We start from the raw sequence: 20,683 nt of genomic DNA on the forward strand, positions 1-20,683 counted from the left end.
GGAAGGGGGCAGACAACTTAGACTTTTCCACTTTTATGATTCTAGGCAGCTTCAGCAGCTAGGAAGATTTACAGTGTGTAGACAGTATCTCATGTCTGACATAGGTCAGCAACATTGTGCCCCGTGGTCCTGTCTCTGGCAGACCTCTTACACCTGAACTGTTACTGGGGTCCTCAGAAGCTGCCAGCCTGTTGTGCTCTACTGACTTCAGGCTTCTCAGGACTCTTTACCCTGGGTAAGAGTGCTAAGGTATGAGTGAGAATCTTTCTTCATGACTTTAATTAGTTCCTAACATAGATTAAGACCTCTGGAGAGATAAAAACAGATGTGATGCAAAGATTTGAAAGTGAATTAATGTGTAGGAGGCAGAGCTATTTTTTCCTCTCTGCTTTATGATACTACTATTTGAGTTCAGTCATGAGCTGTCTACTGGAGGGAATGAGGACAAGCATTGCATCGTACATTGTACATCCCATATAGGACTTACCTGTATCACTGAACTGTGGTCAGGATGGGAGAGAAAGCTGCCCTGCAGCAGTGCCACACCGGCTGGCTGGAAGGGATCTTCTGGGGAGGAAAAGGAGCAAGCAATGTGTTGACTGTGTTCCTGTTTCTTCTGCAGCCATTTCAGATGGCCTAGCTGCCTCACTGCAGTAGGGGCCACACTGCATTATTCAAATTTGGTGTCGCGAAATGACTCTGAGCTTATGAAAAATGCCACAGCCACGCAAACCCCTTCAAGATATCTTAAAATCCTCACCCGACCCCAGTTCCAGCAAAGATGTCACATAGTTGAAAATGCCTGTGAGATCAGCTTTCCTTTGTAACGTGGTCCCTCTGTACCATGTTGGCAGCATAAAAGGGTAGGCAAGTGGAGCTGTTCTTTAGGAAGACCCTTTCCAGAAGGAAAGCATATGTTTTCTTTTGTCTGATTGTTCCTTGGATCCTTTTAGAAAAGATGATGGCTCTGTGCCAGTGTATCTGCCAGACTGCAGTGTAACGTGGGCCACAGTGGAGGTGTTGGGAACACTGTGTGCTCCGACTACTGTCTGCTTGGAACACCGAGAACCTGTGGAGACTGCAGAAGGGTCTGTTTACAGTGGATAGAAGCCAAACTGCCCTTGCAAATGAGGAAGACCGTGACTTTAAAAGTTCTTCTCCCCTATGCAAGCTTAAGAATAAAAGCCCTGCTCAGCAGAGCTGGTATTTGGGCTAGCTGCCTGAAAGGTAGACCTGGGTTTCAGAAATAAGATCGTGTGGTTGTGTCTGTAAGGTTTGCTCACAGAAATGTCTTTGGCTTGGGAATCACCCAGTTACTTCTCAGTCTGCATCCAAATGCAGTGAAGCACCTGGTTCCCTTCTGGTAAGAGAAAGAGCAGCTAGGGGCAGACTGTTGGGCTGGAGTGGGAACTGGAACGTTCTGAATTGCCTTCATGAGAACTGGCAAATGCTCTGGGGAAGTCTGAAGGCCTGGGGACCTTAACCTGTTTAATTACCATTTTGTCTAGTGTCTTGAGCAGTAGCTGGGCATTCTCTGAATCTTTGAACACTCACTAAAACCAAACATGAACATTCATCTCTCTCTCTCTCTTTGTTGTTTGTTTTTGTTTTGTTTTAAATTTGAGCAGTTAAAAGTAGAGCCTCAGTTATTTAATGCCTAGATTTGGTACTACTTACAATAGCAGTGGAGCAGTCATCTTTTATGATAGCTATAAATCTCCTTTTGTATTTTCCAGAAGTTAATGTAATAATAGTTTTAAGAGCCTCTCCTTACCAGCTGTAAGTCTAATTTTCTAATAAGATACTGCTAATGGTATTATTCTGGCTTCAGTAGTGTTCTTTATCTCAGAGCCCCTTAGAGGGGCCAGAATTCTTGTTTTGGTCCTATAAAATGTAATTTTGTTGTAACAGTAGCTTGTTCTTAATAATATTTATTTGCTTTCTTAGTTTATTATTGTCTAGATTTTGCTACATCAATTACTCTTATGTTACTGACAGGCTACCAGCGCACAGTTCAAATAGATCATAGCCACAACTTCTCTCAACTGATCACAACTACATTACTCTCATTTCAGATAGTGCAGCACTTCCTTTACCACCTGATAAAATTTTGACTATATTAAAAATAAAATTCTCAAACATTAAATTATCAGAAAGTTAATTTGAAAAAAATATCTCCAGAAGTCTCTTCGACTGTCTGCTTCTATGAAAAATAAACTTAGGTGTCAGAATCTGCCTTTAACTCTGTGTAGCCGTGAGAGTTATCGAGGCAAGTAACACACAGTCTGTTGGCCATGTACTCTTGCCCTGGACCTTCAGCCTTTGTTGCTATAACTGCACTTCAGTGGTTACTGTCTAGGTGTATGGCCCAGTAGATCAAAGAGAGGAGTAATGTGAACAAGAACAGCAGGGCTATAATCATTTCTGTATGGGGAGATGGAAATACATCTTTTTGGATCGTGGAAATACATCTTCTTGGATCACGTTACCTGTTTGAACCTGTTACACACTCTCAATGTTACTTTAGTTAGAGAGAAATAATACTTCTGAATGCTGATAGCTCCCGTTTTCAGAGACTCACTTTAAAGGGCAGTGTTCCAGCAGGATTTTTTTTCAGTTTGTAGTCTTTAATAAAGGCTCTGTAGAAGAGCCGATTAGATATTACCATTGCCTTTGGACATACTGTGCTGTTAGCCAGCAGCCTAAGCAAATGGTTACGGTGGCTGAGGGTGCAGCCAAGGAACAAGAACTTTCTGAGAAAATACTCCTTCTTCAGTGTTGGAAGCTTTGTCTCATTCTGCAATAGGAAGATCAGGATCCTCTGAAAATTCAGTTTATTAATCCTCTCTCCCGTAATCTTCATGTCCTCCTTGAGTCTTGTTCTGAGGTGCCAGCAAGATGTGTTCTTACCTGTATCTTTTTGGGTTGCTGTCAGATTGGTCTGAATGAAATGTGTCACTTCACCTTTGTTTTAGGTGAAGGCAGACCCGTGTTTCTGCAGTTTAGTGATACCTAGGACTGGTAATCGCTTAAGTAGGGAACTCATGTCCCTGGTAAACTGTGACTTTGACCATGAAAAAAAAAACAAAACCTGAAGTACAGAGCCGCCTTGCCTTCTCCATGTCTGCCTTTATCCTCCATGCTTCTGTGAAGAAGGGATAAGCAAACTACTGATATGAGATAAATGATGTAAAGTAGGAGAGTAGAGAAGAAACTTCCCATCATTTTCAGGAAGAGCAAGTCACAGAGGGATATTTGATTTGCACAAGAGAAGTTCCTGTCGGCTGGTATGGTTAATAGCGGTCTGGTCTAGGTGGCTGTTCAGCTTTCCCGTGTATGTCAGCCCAACAAGTGGCCTGCTGGCTCCATCTGCTGGGGCCTGATGGTGTGAGTGATGTAGGGCAGCTTGGCTGGACACGCAGGAAAGCGGTAAAAAAAGAGAAGCATGCCTAAAACAGAAGGACTGGGTGTGTGTCATCGAGACTGTGAGAAACCAGATGGGAACGTCCATCTCCAGAACATATAAAATGTAAAGAATAATTAAAGGTTTGTTTGTGGTTGCATTAATTATGACTTTTCTAGTTGCTTTAGGACACATAGAACAACTGAAACCAGTTACATTTAGAACAGCATAGAGTCTGTGTAACGCTGTGCAGAAAATGAGGCTCTGAAGGTAGTTTATTTGAGGGTGATAATTACAAAGTAGATTAATTCTAAATTATTTCCCTGTTACGGAAGCTAAAGCGTTGTTTCAAAAGTGGCAGACCACGGAGTAGTTTCAGTTACTGGAAGCGTGCTATCCTGTGCATTTCAGACAAGAACTCAAAGGCTACTGACAGAGTAACACCTGATAGACTTTCAGAACTTTTCCTACAACTGTCTGGTCACCTCTGTGGAAACTCATCTGGCCATTAAATTAATCTGTTTTCTCACAAAAAAAAAAAGAGCAAAAGAAAAAGTTTACTTGCAAGGCAGCTTGTTATCTGGCATTCTGTCCTGCAGAGATTGCTTTGTCTAAGTAATTGCATACCTACAGTTAAAAATGTGATTTTTTTTTTTTTGCTGGTGCAGGTGCTCAATGTGTTTAAGAAAGGTCTTGTTGTTACCTGAATTCTCATGAGACGTCCTTTAGGGGAAAAGAAGCAAAACAAGCGACTGTGGCTCGTAGGTATGGTGGTACTTTCCCCTGAAAAAAAGCCGTAGCTGCTGTTATGACACAAGATGTCTCCGTATCTGAGAGCTCTTTGGTGTTCTAAAACTAGAAAGGAGGAAGTGAGAAGCTGTGGAAAGAATGGCTGAGATGAGAACAGATTTTCTTTCCTTTCTGTCTCTTTTGTCATGATTGCACAGATTCCTGTGTGGAATAGCTGGAAGAAAACATTAAATAATATCTTCGTGATTCCACGTTTCTCCATGGCACACATTGTATTCTCTAATGGAACTGTGAAACATTCAAATATCAGGAGGGTGTCTAAAGATTAACATCAGTACATATGATTGCTGCACAATCTGCTAGTTTTAACTTTCTAACGTAGGTAGTTGAATGCTACAGACTGACTGAAGGTGGTTAATTTCAAGTTACAAGTTTTGCTCTATAGGCTGTCATAATCTTTTATTTTTTCTGGAAGAGGTTGATACACCAGACTTACTGAAGGTAAGGAGAAATTTTTGAAGTTGATGAAAATGAGATTGCTAGTTCATGTTTGTTTTCTAAATGGAATTCTGTGTCTCCAGTCTGTGATGCAATTATGTCCAGTTGTAATATTTCAATTATTATTTTGCACTTATAGTGAGATATTAACCAAAAGCATCAGGCAGGGACCAAAGTCTCAGTAAATATCAAAGACAATCTGTGTGGACTGTATACTAGAGAATGGAAATAGAAACTGATCAGTGTATTATGAAAGGGTGAGAGGAAAACACCAGGGAACTGTTAAGGCTTGGACTAGCTGGAAGCATTATGATCCCCAAATAGCCTGTTAGGATTTGAACTTACGCAGGAATGTAAAGCCCTGTAAATGGACAGTTTGATAAATCATTTTGTAGGAGCTGAAAGTTAAAACAGTGAAGTTAGCCATGAAGTGGAAAGCTTCACGTGCTTTGCTCTCCAGGGCTAGTTTCATGGGTAATTCATGTCATACTGTGTTCCTGTGGCTCTCGGAAGGCATCCTGTCGATTCAGAGATACTGTACCGTGTGAGGTACTTAGCACTGGTTACCGAGGAGAACAGGCAGATGGGCAGCCAGCTGCGCGTCCTGTAATGAAATGCAGGAGTTCAGGTGAGCACAGGCTAGTCAACATTACCTGAAGCTAAATGCCACAATGTAGTTTGTTTAAACAATGTGCTCCAGGATGGTAGAAGTCATACTAAACCAAAAATGCCTCATTTATATTTTTGCTAAAAAGTTACTTAAAATATGAAATTTCCCTTACAGAAATACAAATAACTTATGACGCACACATCTCATTAAATTCCATGTCAGTGCTCACGTGTGCCTTCCTGAATAATGACATTTTCAGCTGTTTCGTGAGAGTTTAATTGTGATTACAGCTAGGTTGCTAGGTATTTGTTTCTTTTCAAACTGGCAAGGAACATCAAACAAAATGTCTCCAATCAATATCATTGTTCTTGTTCCTGCTGCAGATGGCAGTTACAGGTGTTACCCCCTCCTCGGGTTTGTCCTATTGTTTGATAATCAGCCTGGTTCTCAGTTACATGATTAGAAAAGATTAATTGGCCTACAGCCAGAACTGGAAAATGAACACAACCACTCATTTTTCTGACATGGCTTGACCACCTTCTCTTCTTATAATTGCTGCCATCTGGGGAGTAGTAGCAGCCTGCGCCAATCTGCTGTCGTTGGTTCTTTGAGTGAGAGTTTGGGTTGTGAGTGGAAAGGGTATGTGACTTCATTACATGTCAGGTAATACTGGAGAAGTAAAACAAATCTACCTGCTTGCTTTTTAGGCTTAAAGGGCCACAGACTTAATAATTTGATCTTTTTACTCAAAGGTGAATTTTTAGAAACCCTTTACCGTATCACTTTCACAATTACCTGTGACACAGCACCGTCACCTTGGGCAACCAGTAAGTCTCTAATAGGAATAAAGCCCGTAGTAGTCCATAGCAGCAAGCAGGCTTAGTCGAGGGAATTAGGAATTAGTCTTTTCTAATACCCTAAGTAGACATTTGCACATCCTCTAGCAAAGCTAAAAGAACCTCTGTATGCCAAGGGCTATGGGGAATACTTTGATTTTAAACAAAACATTGTCTTTCTGTAGCTAAATAACATACATCCCAAGGATATGGTGCTTCCTTCAAGTGTGACGAGGTAGGTGCTTCTCATTTCTGTATTTTAACGAAAACAGTAAGGTAAAATGACCAGATTGGGTGTAACTGGGAAAAGAAATGCAGTTTTCTTTTCTACCGTTGTTTCAGTGCCCACTTGCTTGGATCCTGTTGCAAAGCAGGATGCTAAAAAGGCTCATTCTACCTTTAGTGAGATGAGAGCTGCCTGGGTTTTTCTCCCAGGTGGTATTTATCTCTTCCGGTATGTCTTCTGACACTTGAACTTGAATTCATCCTAAGTAGTTTAAATCTGAGCTGTGCTTTTAATACAATAACATGAAAGTAAATTTTTAGACATCTGAAATACGCTTGAGGAAAAAGTACAGAGCTACAAACATTTCTTTTGATATGTACTTGTTAAATGCCTTATCAAAGTTCAGGTTTCTTTAGTACTCACACTTGTAGGTGAAAACATTGGTGATTCATAGAACAGTAGAAGAACTAGATGTGAATGAAGAATGGCAAGGCAAGGATTTGAAATTAACTAATTTTAACTAATTGGTGTTATTTTTGTTTCACTGCAATGATTATCTCTTCAGTCCTTCTTGACCTGAAGCAAAGGGATAGATTTCTGAACATGTGTAGTTCATCTCACTTCACCAGCCGCACTGGAATTTAATACAGTCACACTTACTTTGAGATGAACAGAGAACAGAAACTCAAATTAGATCAATACAGTAGCTCTCCTTGTATCCGTACTGATTATGTGGCTGCTGAAATGGAGCTTGGCAGCGGGCTTAGTCACCAGCTGGGCCTTGAGTGGCTCAGATGAGAAACTGCCTACACCTCATTGTTGCTGAGATGAGAGCTCGGAGGTTTTGCAGGACTGAATCAGTGCACAGCAGCCAGGAAGCACTAACGAGTATGGATGTAGCAGCTCCCTATTTACAGCCAAAGCAAAGAAATCTCGATGGCAGCGATAAAACCTCGGTCTATCATGGTAGTATCTGTTTTAGTTTGTGAGGACTCACTCTTTTGCTGGGTATTTGTACAACTCTATGTGTCCTAAGTATAAACACACAGCTCAGATGTTGTCTTTGCAGCCTTAGCTACCAGTTTCAGCGGTGTCAATGGGAAATTCTTCAAAGTGCCTTTCTACTTGAAGCTTCCTGTTAATTTTGCTGCAGAAATCTTGCTTGAGGCACAGTTTTGTGCTAGTAGTACCAGTCTGAATGATACCAACATGTGCCTTCACCCTTTCCTCAGATGGCATAAGTTTGGAAATTAAAAGTTCAAAAGTAGGTTGTGGGCAAACATGGTTCTTCCACGAATCTCTCGTGAGGGCATCTCGAGTGAAATGTGAGTTAAGCTAAGGAAGCAAGAGTCATGCATCCTCAGGATAAGCATCTGCAAATGGACTCTTTCAGGAATACAGTAATCAAAAGTAATTGTGTATGTACGTGTTCAAAGCTACAAATGGTCGCTTTCAGTCTTATTCCCATTTCAAGCCAGTTGTCAAACTTCCATCACGACTAATTTAAAACCTTTTGCATCAAGCTAAGGCCAAGTTTTCATCTTAAAAATAGTGATGGTTCAAGTTGCCATATCACCATGTTTCTTCCGTGTTCAATTTGGGATTTTTTTTTCATTCAAAGTTACAACTAGGTGTGTCCTGATAAAATAGGCCTTTGGTGTTCAGTTTCCTGAGTTTTATTAGGGAATAATAATCCTGTTAATGGATGCAAAAGTGTTACTGCTTTGAATGTGTTTACTCCTTTTAATACTAATGTTTTTAGCAGAAAAATACCCTTGTGGGAGTAGTGGGTACTGAGAACGTAATGTGCATTTACTTTCCCAATGGATTTGATTAAAAACAAAAACCTTAAGCACATGGTGGTGCTGATGTAGTTATGTTTGGTTTGATCCCAGGAAGCTAAGGCATGGGCCCTGTTGAGCTAGATGCTGTACAAACACAGAACAAAGAGGTGGTTAATGCCTGCGCCTGCAAAGAGCTAAATGGTATCATTTGACCAGACGTACATCACAGGCAGACAACCATGTGATAATGGCATTATTTTGTCCTTTTGGTTGATTCCTGTTGTGTCTGCTTACTCCCTACTAAAGCAAATGTCAAAATTCTGATTAAAATGTGTCTGTGCTGAGAATTACTTGGCTGCAGTGAAACAATACAACAACAGTTTTCTGTTTTAAGGGTTGGCCCAATCCTGCAGATCCTCGAAAAGCCTAGTTCATACCAACTTCATTAAAGGTGGAATTCAGCCTACTGCTGAGGGCTGGCATCAAGCCAGTCTGTGCCTAACTCTCCCGCAAGTCCTAAAATATGCACTGCTTTTGTTTCTGAACTCTGGTAAATTATATGTGGAGAGTTCAGCACCTGTAAGGTATGTAGGACTGAGCCCAGAAAGCTGTAGTAATTGCTAAGGAAAAAAAAAAGCAGCAGCATGTTCCGTTGCACAGCACAAAACCCACGACTTCTTGGTGAACTAAAATTTCTTCTGGTAGTTGAGAATTTTTCTTCATCTTGGTCTTGGAATTCATTCATCATTTATGAATTTGTTCCCAAGACACTATCCACTCGTAAAATATTTATTGAAGACTTCATTTCATTGCACTTCAGCTATCCTGTACGACATGAAGATGAAATTTCTTGAAGATGTGGGGAGAGCTTCTTTGGGCAGACCAGTAAGCAGGAATGTATTGACTGGATATATGTGTATGTGTATTTATAAATGCTAAGTGGATATGTTCATTTTAAATTTTTCTCTTTTATCTCTGTTGAGCCTGCGGAGCTCTTTAAAAAAAGATTATCAAAGTAGACCAGCTTGCTAAGTTAAGCAGGCAGCAGTAGTATGGTGGTGACACAGACAGTTACTGTCCTATGCAGGGACCTTGCTGTTCTGCTGCTTCTGCAGTGGTGCAGCCTCGTTTTTGGTGCCCTTTACACTGTACCTTCACTAAAACAGCATCTTTGGTGTCTGCTCAGTGTCTTGGTTATTGTGTTTTCACAGCCACAACTGTTAGCCGTGTTATCTGGAGACGTTCGGCTGTGATTGTTTCCACAAGCAGAGAACCAAAGGCCTGTGAGGTGCCACTGCCAAAACATGTTTTATTTCTGTGCCGATACCCCCAGTCCCTGTCTTTCAGCCAGATGTTGGTATTTTGATGAAAATGCAAAACAGAGATCCTGAAACACATTTTAATTAATAGAGGTGAAAGAGAGCAGGAAGCGTACGGAAGGGTTGTGAGCAGCCTGGACTGAGATGGCAGAATGCAGCTCCTGAAGATGTGCAGACTGGTACAGAAGTGTGATGTACACTCTAGGGAGGAACTGCCTCTGAGGAAGACAGTGCTGTCAGGTGTCCCTTATTCCGCAGATGCACAAATGCCATTACTCTTACTGATTGGGCAAGTGGTAGTTTGATGGTACTCAGCAGGGAGCAAACGCTCGTTTTGTAGTGTGACACTGGTGATCGCTGTGCGAAGGGGCTGATGGCAGGACAGAAGTGGGCTGGTACATTGCAGCTGAGCAATATCACCAGCTGTAGTATTCACGGGCAGAGAGGCACAGTAGGTGCTGTTCCTTCTCAGAGTTGCCCCAGCTCAGAGCTTCCTGTTGCTTGCTTTCTGAATGGAATCGTTCCCTACCAGCCGAAGCTGCCCCGCTGCCTGCAGGGCATCTTTGTGCGGATGTGCAGAATTTCTCGCTTCTGGAAGCTGTCTGCACTGCTTTGCTCTGACAAAAAGTTGACTGCCCAAATGTGAATTAGTAGAGTCTATAAGAGCCTTTTGGTATAACACTGCTCTGCTGACTTGAATATGCTTTTTTCCATCAATCACACAATATAGTTTAAAAACTATTTAAAGAGTATTTCCTTTCTGAAGTCACCTTAAGGTCAGTGGTGCAGCAGTAAGTGTGCGAAACACTCATGTAGCTGCAGTCTGGATGGTCTATTCCAGCAGATACGCAGTTTACACTCCTGAGTTTTTCCCAGCTTAGTGAGTAAACATACAGTCTTAGCTGACTGCAGAAAGATTAGTTTACTTCAGTGGGCTTAATCTGTGACATAGACTAATCTTGATGGGATCCTATTACTGCAAGGTCAAGTGGGATTGTAGTTTTTGATTGTCTCACTTTGCTCATTTGACTCTAGCATGTGTATTTTGGAGCAGTTTTGTCTTTATTGGTGTTTCTGAGACTTTCTGAGAGAAAGGGCTAGCTCATGTCATCCCAACTACAAAAATGTTAGGAGATTGGCTATGAAAGGTGAAAACAGAGAAGTCCTTGCCGCATTATGTATCCCCTTACCAATGTCACTTGTTGAAATTTAGGAAGTAGCAAAGAAAATCCACCATAATCTGTCAAATCTGTGGAGATCAATGCGATATGAGTTGGTCGTCTGGAATATATTGCTGTGATAAATATTCCTAGCAGAAATGGAGAACCTGTAACTGAAGGAGCTGGTAAAGGTGGGAATTCTCTGTGTAATTGCTTCTGGACAAGGTGGGAATTCTCTGTATAATTGCTTCTGGACAGAGACCCGGATAATGGGTCTGTCACAGCTGTTTCATTTGCCTCTCACTGTAGGAGAGGATAGCAGGCTCGTGGCTATTAGGTCTTGATGTTGCTGGTAGAGCAGTGATCTGTACCTGCCCAGAAGCTTTTTGTTTCTAATGATTAACTTGGCACATCTCACTACTGAGCGTGAACTGGAGCTAATGTCTTAATCCACAGATAAAAGGGAGGAGGTGCTCCTGATTGTGAGTGAGAGTGCATAGTGGTGTCTTTCTCTAGCATGAGCGTTACAGCAACTCCTCTTGGCAGTCCCCAGGAGATCAGTAAAAATGTTAGGGGTTTGCCTAACATTTTCTTCTACATAGATTGTCAGCAAAAAGCACAGTTGCGTTTTTTTTTCTAGTACTTGGTAGGCAGATGAGACCAATGAATTTTTCTCCGTATTGGCGTCTTAACATCTCCCTCAATTTAATTAGGTTTCACTACTTTGATGTACATTTCTTTTCTTAACAATTTTTATTACCTCCTTAGCAGAAGGTAAAATGCTACAATTGGGACACATCCAGCATGATGCTAAAACTCACAGCAGTGTCACAGGACTCGGTGAGTTAAGCAATGAGAATAAATAGGGACCAGGAGTACACTTAAGGTGTGAAGCTTTGCCAGACAAGACCATCTAGGAGATGCTGATTCATTGCTCGCTGATGTGTGATAGATTAGAGAGCCGTGTTTCCTGACTGCATCATCTGTGGTAGATAAATTTATAGGAAATAGAGACCTTTAAGTGCTAGAGTTATAATGCAGAGAAGGGGGATCAATGCTATTGTATTTGTATTTCTCTTCCTTTGTTTTTCTTACTTCTGGTGATGTGTGAACTCTGAAACGATGTGTATGGTTTGTGTAGCCAGCCCTTTTAAATGAACACCCTTGAAAGTACAGCTGAGGTTTCTCCTTCTTTCTCTTCCAGTAAGTTTCATTAATGTTGGCAAGGTACTTTGAACATCTTGCAAAGTTTTTTAACTCATTACTGTGAAGAACTGTGGGCTCGTCAATAAAATTTAGAATGTTCTTATAAAAATGTCAGGGTGTTGCTAGAGCACTTTGCAGATAACAATTATACTTGCATCTGTCCAAGGGACTACAAATGATTCTAAAAATACCAGGGAATTAAGAGTCTTTGTATAGGTTTATATTATTGGTTCTTTTGTTAGAAAGATAGAGACCGAGGTATAAAATATGTGACTTGCGCATGGTCCCATAGAAAATCAGGGCCAGGCCCATAGTCAGGAAGAGATTATCTGATTCTCAGTTCTTTACTTTACTTCTAAACCTGTTCTGCACCTTATGTTCACTTTTATCTTGCAGCTAACTCATACTTCATATTGTCTTCTTGTTGTCGTTTAACCCTAGCTGGCAACCAAGCACCACACGGCTGCTCACTCACTCCCCCCTGCTGGAGTGCGGGAGAGAATCTGAGGGGTAAAACTGAGAAAACTCAGGACTTGACATAAAAACAGTTTAATAGGTAAAACCACCCACACAAAGCAAATCAAGGAATTAATTTGCTACTTCCCATTGGCAGGCAGATGTTTGGCCATCTCCAGGAAAACAGGGCTCCGTCACACGCAACAGTTATTTGGGAAGACAAATGCCATCACTCTGAACATCTCCCGCTTCCTTCTTCTTCCGCCAGCTTTACGTGCTGAGCACAATGTCATACGGTGTGGAATGTCCCTTTGGTCAGTTGGGGTCAGCTGTCCTGGTTGTGTCCCCTCCCAACTTCTTGTGCACGCCCAGCCACTCGCTGGTGGGGTGGAGTAAGAAGCAGACAAGGCCTGGACTCTGTGTAAGCACTGCTCAGCAATCATGAGAACATCCCTGTATCATCAATACCATTTTCAGCCCAAATTCAAAACAGAGCCCCATACTAGCTAGTATGGAGAAAATTAACTCTATCCCAGCCAAAACCAGCACACTTGTTCTTCTTGCATCAAAATGTGTTGCGTGTGCACATTTCTAGGTCTTCTCTAGGTTACAGTTGCCATTATTACTAACTGGTCCAAATTTATTGTATGCATTTTATTTTATTTTTTTTCTCATTTGAAAAGCAGTTTTCCCAATTGAAGCCAACGTGATTATGTACAGTACTGGTACGTTATGGTTTAGGCAATGTCACTAGCCAATGAAATTCCTTTTCTTACAGAGAGATTTTTAAATCTCTCCTAAACAATTAATTGCGAATAAAAATGGACATTTTAGCATATTTTACCTTTCCCACATGTCAATATAATGTAAAAGGAATTAAATATTAGGCATTTTAGTGCTTATATTTCTAAAGGGAGAACAAACAAAACCGTATTGGAAAATCCTATTCTTCCCCTCCCGGAAAATATATATGTGGCAGGATATCCAGCAGATGGAGCTGGTGATACTGGGAAAAGTGCCACTTGTGAGTGAGAACCGTGGATCCAAGTGATGGAGGTAAGAAGTATTTACCACGAAAGATACTGAATGGATGTGGCACTAGTAACTGTGTACTGGGAATTTCACAGTGAAACTCAATGCTCCGGATAAGAGGACTGATACGTTAACAAAGCATCTAATGGAAGTCTGTCCTTCCCCCTTTGAGAACTGGTAGCAATTCAGTTACCTCCCAGCAAGAAGCCGTTGCTTCCTCTGTCTCTGGACTGATGGAGCACGGCAGGAAGCCCTGTGTCATTATTTAGGGTGTTGAATGTGAGCAGAGTTCCAGCTCACCTGCTGCCCAGCCCTTCCCTGTTTACCCAAGCAGGGAGAGGGCTTTTGTCACCAGCTGAAGATGTTTGTGGTCTTGTGGTGGGAAGCAGAAACAAGCTACTTCCTTCCAGAGTTACAGGCTTATTCTTTCAGTGCTCAGTTGAGTGGAGTTTGTAGGCTACTATCTAGTGGTGTACGTTCAAGGCTTCAGTGCTTACTTACATTTAAATGACTCATTTTGTTTATGATTTACTTCTTCAGCTTTCTCTTTCTTCGCTTTCCTTTCAAGCTCTCTGTTATTAGCTAAGTAAGAGACACTCTTTCAGCCTTTGTTTTAGTTGCTGGTAGATCTGGGAATGCTCTGGATTTATGTAACTAGCTTTATCTGAGACCACGGTATTGCACTGAAAAAGGTGGTGTACTAAATAGTGAAATGGTGACAATCCTTTGCTAAACCGGAGTGAAAAGGAGGACTCTTGTTCCTGTCATGAGGTCGTATCCTCACTGAAATCTGTGTCCAAACCCCCTTTGCTTTTAAGATTGTGAGGCTGAAGCTGATTGCTGTCTCTGTTCATACAGCTTACATTAAAGTCAGCCGGCATGAATCTAATTTTCTGTGGGGGCCCACCACCAGTGGCAGTGATTCTACTTCTGAAATACCTGGTTTTTGCATTTTCTATCTAGCCTCACCCTGCTCACCCCTAAAAAGGCCCTCAGCATCCTTCCGGTCAGCTGAGCACAACAGACTCTTGGTGCTCCCCTCTCGCTCCAGTTTGTTATTGTAATAACAGGGCTAGCATTCCATTTTCGTTACAGAGCAAAAGTCACTGGTAGTGTACAGACCATTTCAGCTGTGTTTTGAGTATAGGAGAAAAACATTTCAAACTGTATTTAATAGGAAATATTTAAAGGCATTTTATTTATTACCTTTAATTGTTTGAATATAAACAGAGTGCTTGGAAAATAATGAAAACATAGGGAAAATTAAGAAAAATCTTGACCTGGTTATTCAAGCAAACTGGTCATCCAGGGTGAATGCTCTGTTAGTACTTTTTATTATTTAGGCTAAGTATTTTATTTAACTACAAGGAGGTGCTTTGTTGAGTAGAGAAGTCTGAGCCCAGAGTTGCTTGGGGTTGCTGATGCGCAGAAAAAAGGAGAAGATTGCAGCAAAGCTGGTCTGTAAAATAATCACATAAAGTGCAGTGTAATCCCTTACGTCATCTAATTCATTGTATTACTACAAGAGTTCTGGAAACTCTTGCTGGAAGAGTTCTGTTTTCCTGTCTAAAAGGAAGGTTGCTTACAAGTGTGCTGAGACTGAATGAACATCATTGTAATGAATGTGTTGTCATTATCCTTAATGTAGACATGAAATCCTGGAATGTTTTTAAAGACTGAGCTTTGTATCTGGAGTAACATAGGGCAATGTGACTGAGCTGCTGGCACACATAGGTTGTTCCATACCAATTACTGAGGATCTCCAGCTCTGCATGGCCTGTGTTCTCTGAACTGCTGGACTGAATTCAGGTTGTTGTAATTCCCATCTAAGCATCTCTTTAAGTTGTTTGTGTACCACTAAAGGCAAGGGGAATAGAAATTCACGTGGTCCAAGAATGACAGGCTGACAGTGCGTCTTTCAAAGTAACCGGGCAGATACACAGCCTGAATTCATAAATTCCAGAGTTAAATTCTACACGTAGGAGAGGGAGGAGGTTTTTACTCCTATTAGAGCAATTCAGTCTTTTCCAATTGTAATTCAAGATTATGGATTTGGCACATTATGCTGTATGATTTGGCACTTTAGGGTGCTGTCCAAGATCTGGTGAGGTTTCTCATCTGTTTCCATCAGTATCTGTTCCGAACAACTTAATATTGTGTTGAATTGGGCTTTGAAGACAAATAAAATAAATAGCAAATTGCTTTGCTTCTTATGGTGAATGAGAGCCCATGAACTGTCAACTTGTTGTTCGCCTAGATGAGTTTTTAACCCACTAGTTATGCCATTGGGTAGAGAAACACTATTCGTAAGTACAACTTCTTTTTTCCACAGAAGTAACTTTCATATTTTTGAAACCTTTTTTTGGAAACATTCCTATTTTCCTCACAAAACTAAAACTCAATAGTTTTAATAAAAAGGTTGTTTTTATGGAAACTCAGATTTTGCATTCTATGGCTTCTGCCCAGTAATAACCAAATAATGCTGTATAAATCTGGGTTTTTTTAATGGAAGGTGGTTAATCGGTTCCACTGGAGCCACTGCATTCTCAGGTTCAGGAGAAACTAACTGGGCCTTGGCTTAGTTCTACTAATACTTGCATTAAACTCCCAAACCTCAAATTTCCAATATCTGCCCTGTAGCTTACACAGATTTATTCAAATGAGGACCTATCTCCATTTCTTATTTCAACATGAAAATACTTTATTTATGTAGCTGATTGGAGAACTGATGAGTGAAACAAGTTTCAGTCAAAAACTATTGGTTTATCAAAACAGGAATATTTCACAATGACTGTGTTTCAATGAATAAATACTACTGTCTTTAGAAAGTTTGCAGAAGGAGAGGGACAAAAAGACAAAATTGGTGTAAACCACAAGTGCCTTTCTAAGATAGGGATTTATTAGCCCAGTTTCCTGATCTGAACTGTCTGAGGTCACACGGTACATTTTGAAGACAGCAGTTCATGGCAAAATATCCGTATTCCTTGTGCAAATTATTTGGAACCTTGATACCAGTTTGGTAGCTAAGTGCGTAAGCCAGTAGAACCAAGCGTTGTGGAGAGTGAGGTTCTTTCCTCTGGCTTGGTACTGTTCTGTAGCTGTTCATATGAAAGTTGAAGCAATGAATAGACCTGGAGAAATACTTTTAAATTATTGTTTTCCCCTCCTTTTGCCCACAAAACAATTTGAAAACTTTACAGTGCATTCCATCTTTGGCTCATTAGGGGAGCTGAAACAGTAATTAGTTTGCTTTCATAGAAGCCCAGAGCAGTGAAACATTGCTGTCCTGGTTCTGGCCAGGATAGAGTTAATATTTACCTGAGCTGGGTGGAGAACTGAAGCTGGTAGCCCCTATGGCTGGGATAGTTAACTAATTAGCTAACAGCTGGGGTTAATTTACCCAAATTAGCCAAAGGGCTATTCCATCCCATCTGACATCATGCTCAGTATATAAGTGAGGAGGGTGCTGAAGGGAGGCCCCCTGCTAGTTGGAAGAGACTGGATGTGGAGATCTGTTGTGAGCTATTGCACTGTATTTGTGTACCATCACTGTCTTGTTTTCTTCTGTCATTACTGTTAAATTTACTTTTTGTTCAATCTCAACCCGCGTGTTTGTTTTTTTTTTTTCCTGGTTTTCTTTTGTTTGTCAAATCTCCTCCTATTCTCTCGGAGAGTGGGGGGAGTGAGAGAGAGACTGCGTAGTCTGGTCCCCGTTGGGGCTGAACTACGACAATTGCCATACTAAGCAACAAAACCAAGAGCGAAACATTGCAGCCAGTGTTTTAGGCTTTGCACAGGTAAAACAGAGATTTATCCTAAGTGAAGGCCTGAAATATCTGTAGTAACTTAGCATCTAAATTTGGCATTCAAACTGAACCAATGCTTTATTTTTAAAGAGCTTTGCTTATTCTGTTTTAGTGTCTCTAAAGCAGTTACGAAGTTTAATCTGCATACAATATTTCTTTTGTTGTTTTCTTCATATTCACATTTTTTGTTTTACCTCTTCATGTTTTAAAGAAACAGACTTCAACAAATTGTTTTTCCTTCCCTTTTCTTCGCTTGGAAGACCTAGCCGTTCGCAGAATCCCAGGATGAGACAAGGAAGTGATTTGTCATAGTCCTCCCAGGCTGATTCTAAATGTGCCACCAGCTCTTTCGGCTTGGCTGGAAATGGAGCAGTAGTGAAGGGATCCACTGTTCTATTTTCAGCTTTGCCTCTTGGAGAGCAGCAGTAAGATGTCACTAGCTCTCTAATTATATCAGCAATTTGCACGTGAAGTAAATTACTGTGCACAGGCAGGTGGCATGCAATATGCCATCGAGGCATGAATTTTCAAAAATAGCCATCAGCCGTGATCTAGACCCTCGCAACTGCCCACTGAGATTAATTTAGATAGTTTTATATGCGGGGTGAGGGCCTTGATCTGCTTCAGTTTTTGAGAAGTCGTTTGAGGCAATAAGAATCTGGATTGAAGAATTGTGGCAGCTCCCCTTTGCTTTTATAGGAGCTGTTGCTTGTTCAGCATTTTTCAGAATTAGGTCAGGAACTGTGTGAGCTTGAGCAATCAAAATTAGTGAGTTTCTTATCTGTATTGGAACCTGTAACCAATTATACTCTTCCTTATCTGTAAAATTATGAGTTGGGTTTCTTTTATTAGCTATCTGAATAGTATTTACCTGGGGGGGTGGCGGGGAAGAGAGCCCAAGCAGAAAATTGTATTGATGTGCAGAGTATGGGTCTATTATCCTTTTCATAGAAGGCATTATGTACTGTCTTCCTGACATGTCATACATATCCCCTACTACCAGTACGTGGATAAGGAAATGTGCAGTCCAGTCAAGCTGGGAGCTCTGACTGGTTTTCCCTTGGTAATTGACATTGCCATCAGTGATTTATGTGGGGGGAGAAAAACAACAACTCAACCAAAAAAAAAGGATGATATGTCACACCTGGGGTCCTTCTTATTTTTTACATCATACAGATAGAAATAAGTAATTTAGCTTCCCCGTGCCTCAGCTGCTCCCTCATTTGTTAGAGATGAGAATGCTTCATTGCTTCCCAAGGGTATTTAATGTTCGAGTCACTTGAGTCTTAAGATGGAAAGCATTGTAGAAATAGCTACTAAGCTCTAGGCAGTACAATCTATGTGTAATACACTGTATATTGGGCAGGAACAGGTGAGTGCACATCATATTTTGTGCTGTCCTCAGCCATCATTTTCTCGTATTACTATTTCTCCCTTTCCAGGTAGTGTCAAACCAGGATGAGAAAGCAGGTAACTCATTTGGCTGTATTAATCAGATATGAAATAACTTCTAATAGTAACTAGTGATATTGTTTGAAAGCACATGAATGTCAAATGGGCAGTACTGGACAAATTTGCCTGTAAAAATGCTCTCCTGACACCATTTTCTGTGACCTAAGGTATTCTTCATTTCCACTTCTGTGTAACACACCTCCTCACTTAGATGGAAGCTATTTGTGCTTTAAATTGCTATGTGTCCCAGTGTGCTTCCAAACCCTCCGAAAACCAGCTCTCTGCTTGTATGAGCAGCCTGTAATGTACTTCAGAAACATCTTGGGGGGAAAGGAGCTGCAGAGCTGCAAGAGAAAAAGTCATGGTGTTCTCCTATGATCAAATCAAGCTCATCCAACCACAGGCTGCTCCGCCGTTAGTACTGGTGGTCATGTAGCTACGTGGAGAATTGTAAGCTGAAAACTAGCCCTGTCTATGCAAGGAGTCTTCAGCTGGCTCAGCCTGCGGTTAAATGGACTTCTTGTTGTAAAGCTGTTCCTTTGATATCTCTAAGGATGCTCTATCAAGATAGCAGGATCTAAGACATGTCCCTCCATCACAAATTCAGACACCAAGTTATCCTGCTGTGCTTCAGTTCAGCGCAGTAATTCTTGCAGTCTTCCACTAAGTAAAGGAATGTTACAGAGAAGATGTTCTTAGAGGTGCAGAAGGAAGAAACAATGGCTGTAAGTTGCAGCAAGGGAAATTCCAAAGGGATATAAGGAAAAAATTCCTCACAGTGGGGAATGGTTGAGTGCTGGAGCAGGTTGCCCAGAGAGACTGGAAACACTGGCCTTGGAGCTTTTCAGCGTTCTGCTGGACAAAGTCCTGAACCACTTGATCCAACTTGTAGGTTGGCTCTCCTTTGAGCAGGGAGTCAGACCAGGTGAGTTTCAAAAGTCACTCCAATTTGATTTTTTCTATGATTCTGCGAATAGAGGGAAGCTGAGTCTATCCCCGGTGGTGCGGTGACAAAGAGACGTGATGGGTTTCTGCAGGTTCTACGCCCTGGGCAGGTTATGGAGGTAGGATTACTGGCATGCACTTTGTTGTTCACGTGATCAGTACAGGCCGTTTCTAATACGTGAGGGTGGTAACACAGGCACCAATTTATAGGCCCACTGGCACAAGCAGAGGGTATTTCTTTACCTTTTCTCCTGTCCATATGTCTCATGATCTGCTTAATTTCATTTTAAACCTGCTTTTTTTTTTAGAAGAGAAGGAGAGAGGAGACAGACCATTGCAACGTAACAAAGGCTCTTGGAATGGATAAACAGACAATGCTGGAGTAAAAAACGTACCACGTGGTGGCCTGCAGTCTTTCTTTGAGTTTAAGTGTGGAATTGCCTAAATGGAACCTCTTTTTCTGTAGAAAAGTCACCTGCCAGTTACATGCTGTCTAAATTTTGTGGTGTAAACTGTTAACATTTATAATCCAAATATGCTTTTGCCTAGGTTACTGCAGCATTGCTTTGAGGATATGTAGTTTGCAGAAGAAGAAGTCAACTTTCTTCGCCCAGCAGACAGCAGTCCGCAGCAACCTACAGTGTGCTCATTCTCATGGTAGGTAACCACTGCTGAACAATATTCTATCTGCGCTTCATTTCAGGGGTAGAAGCTGAAGGATCAAGAATTGTTGATGTATGTAATGGCTAAGACCTGTAATTGAGATAAAACAATAATGTGCTGCAGTGTATAACTGAAGTGTGAACTGTCAAAGAGAATTGAAGACAGTTTTGTTCTGCACAGGAAGTTTTAAATAGAGTTCTGTAAAAATGGTGTAAAATTCTCCAAATGCTCTCCATTATTTGAATTGCAGCTGTTCAGACTTAAAAAAAGATGTCAAGCTCTGCATTGCAAAATTATAAAGCTTTTTTTTTTTTTGCAAATTAATTGTAAAGCTTTTTTTTTTTTTTTTTTTTTTTTTTTTTTTTTTTGCAAATAAGAAATTAACTTTGCCTGGAAAATTATCATATTGCCAAGGAAAAACGTCATGATTTCATGAAGTGGTCAAGCTTCTTCAGAACTTGAAAGTGTAAATCTTTTGGTTTTTTTTTCCTATGTATTTAGAGACATAGAGCTTTGGAATTTTTTGTTTGCCTGGTT

At 40.9% G+C, this 20,683-nt stretch overlaps 1 protein-coding gene across 1 annotated transcript in view; it reads left to right on the top strand.

Annotated features, from left to right (window-relative positions):
- The window catches only part of TRPM1 (transient receptor potential cation channel subfamily M member 1), a 109,136-nt gene that overhangs the window by 1,717 nt on the left and 86,736 nt on the right, over nt 1-20,683 (top strand). Inside the window, exon 2 of the mRNA XM_086757687.1 lies at nt 20,033-20,123. Coding sequence (XP_086613813.1) covers nt 20,033-20,123 — 91 coding nt within the window. The remainder of the gene's footprint in view (nt 1-20,032; nt 20,124-20,683) is intronic.

This window comes from Chlamydotis macqueenii, chromosome 12 (assembly GCF_036417535.1).
Source record: "Chlamydotis macqueenii isolate bChlMac1 chromosome 12, bChlMac1.mat, whole genome shotgun sequence".
Lineage (NCBI taxonomy): Eukaryota > Metazoa > Chordata > Aves > Otidiformes > Otididae > Chlamydotis > Chlamydotis macqueenii.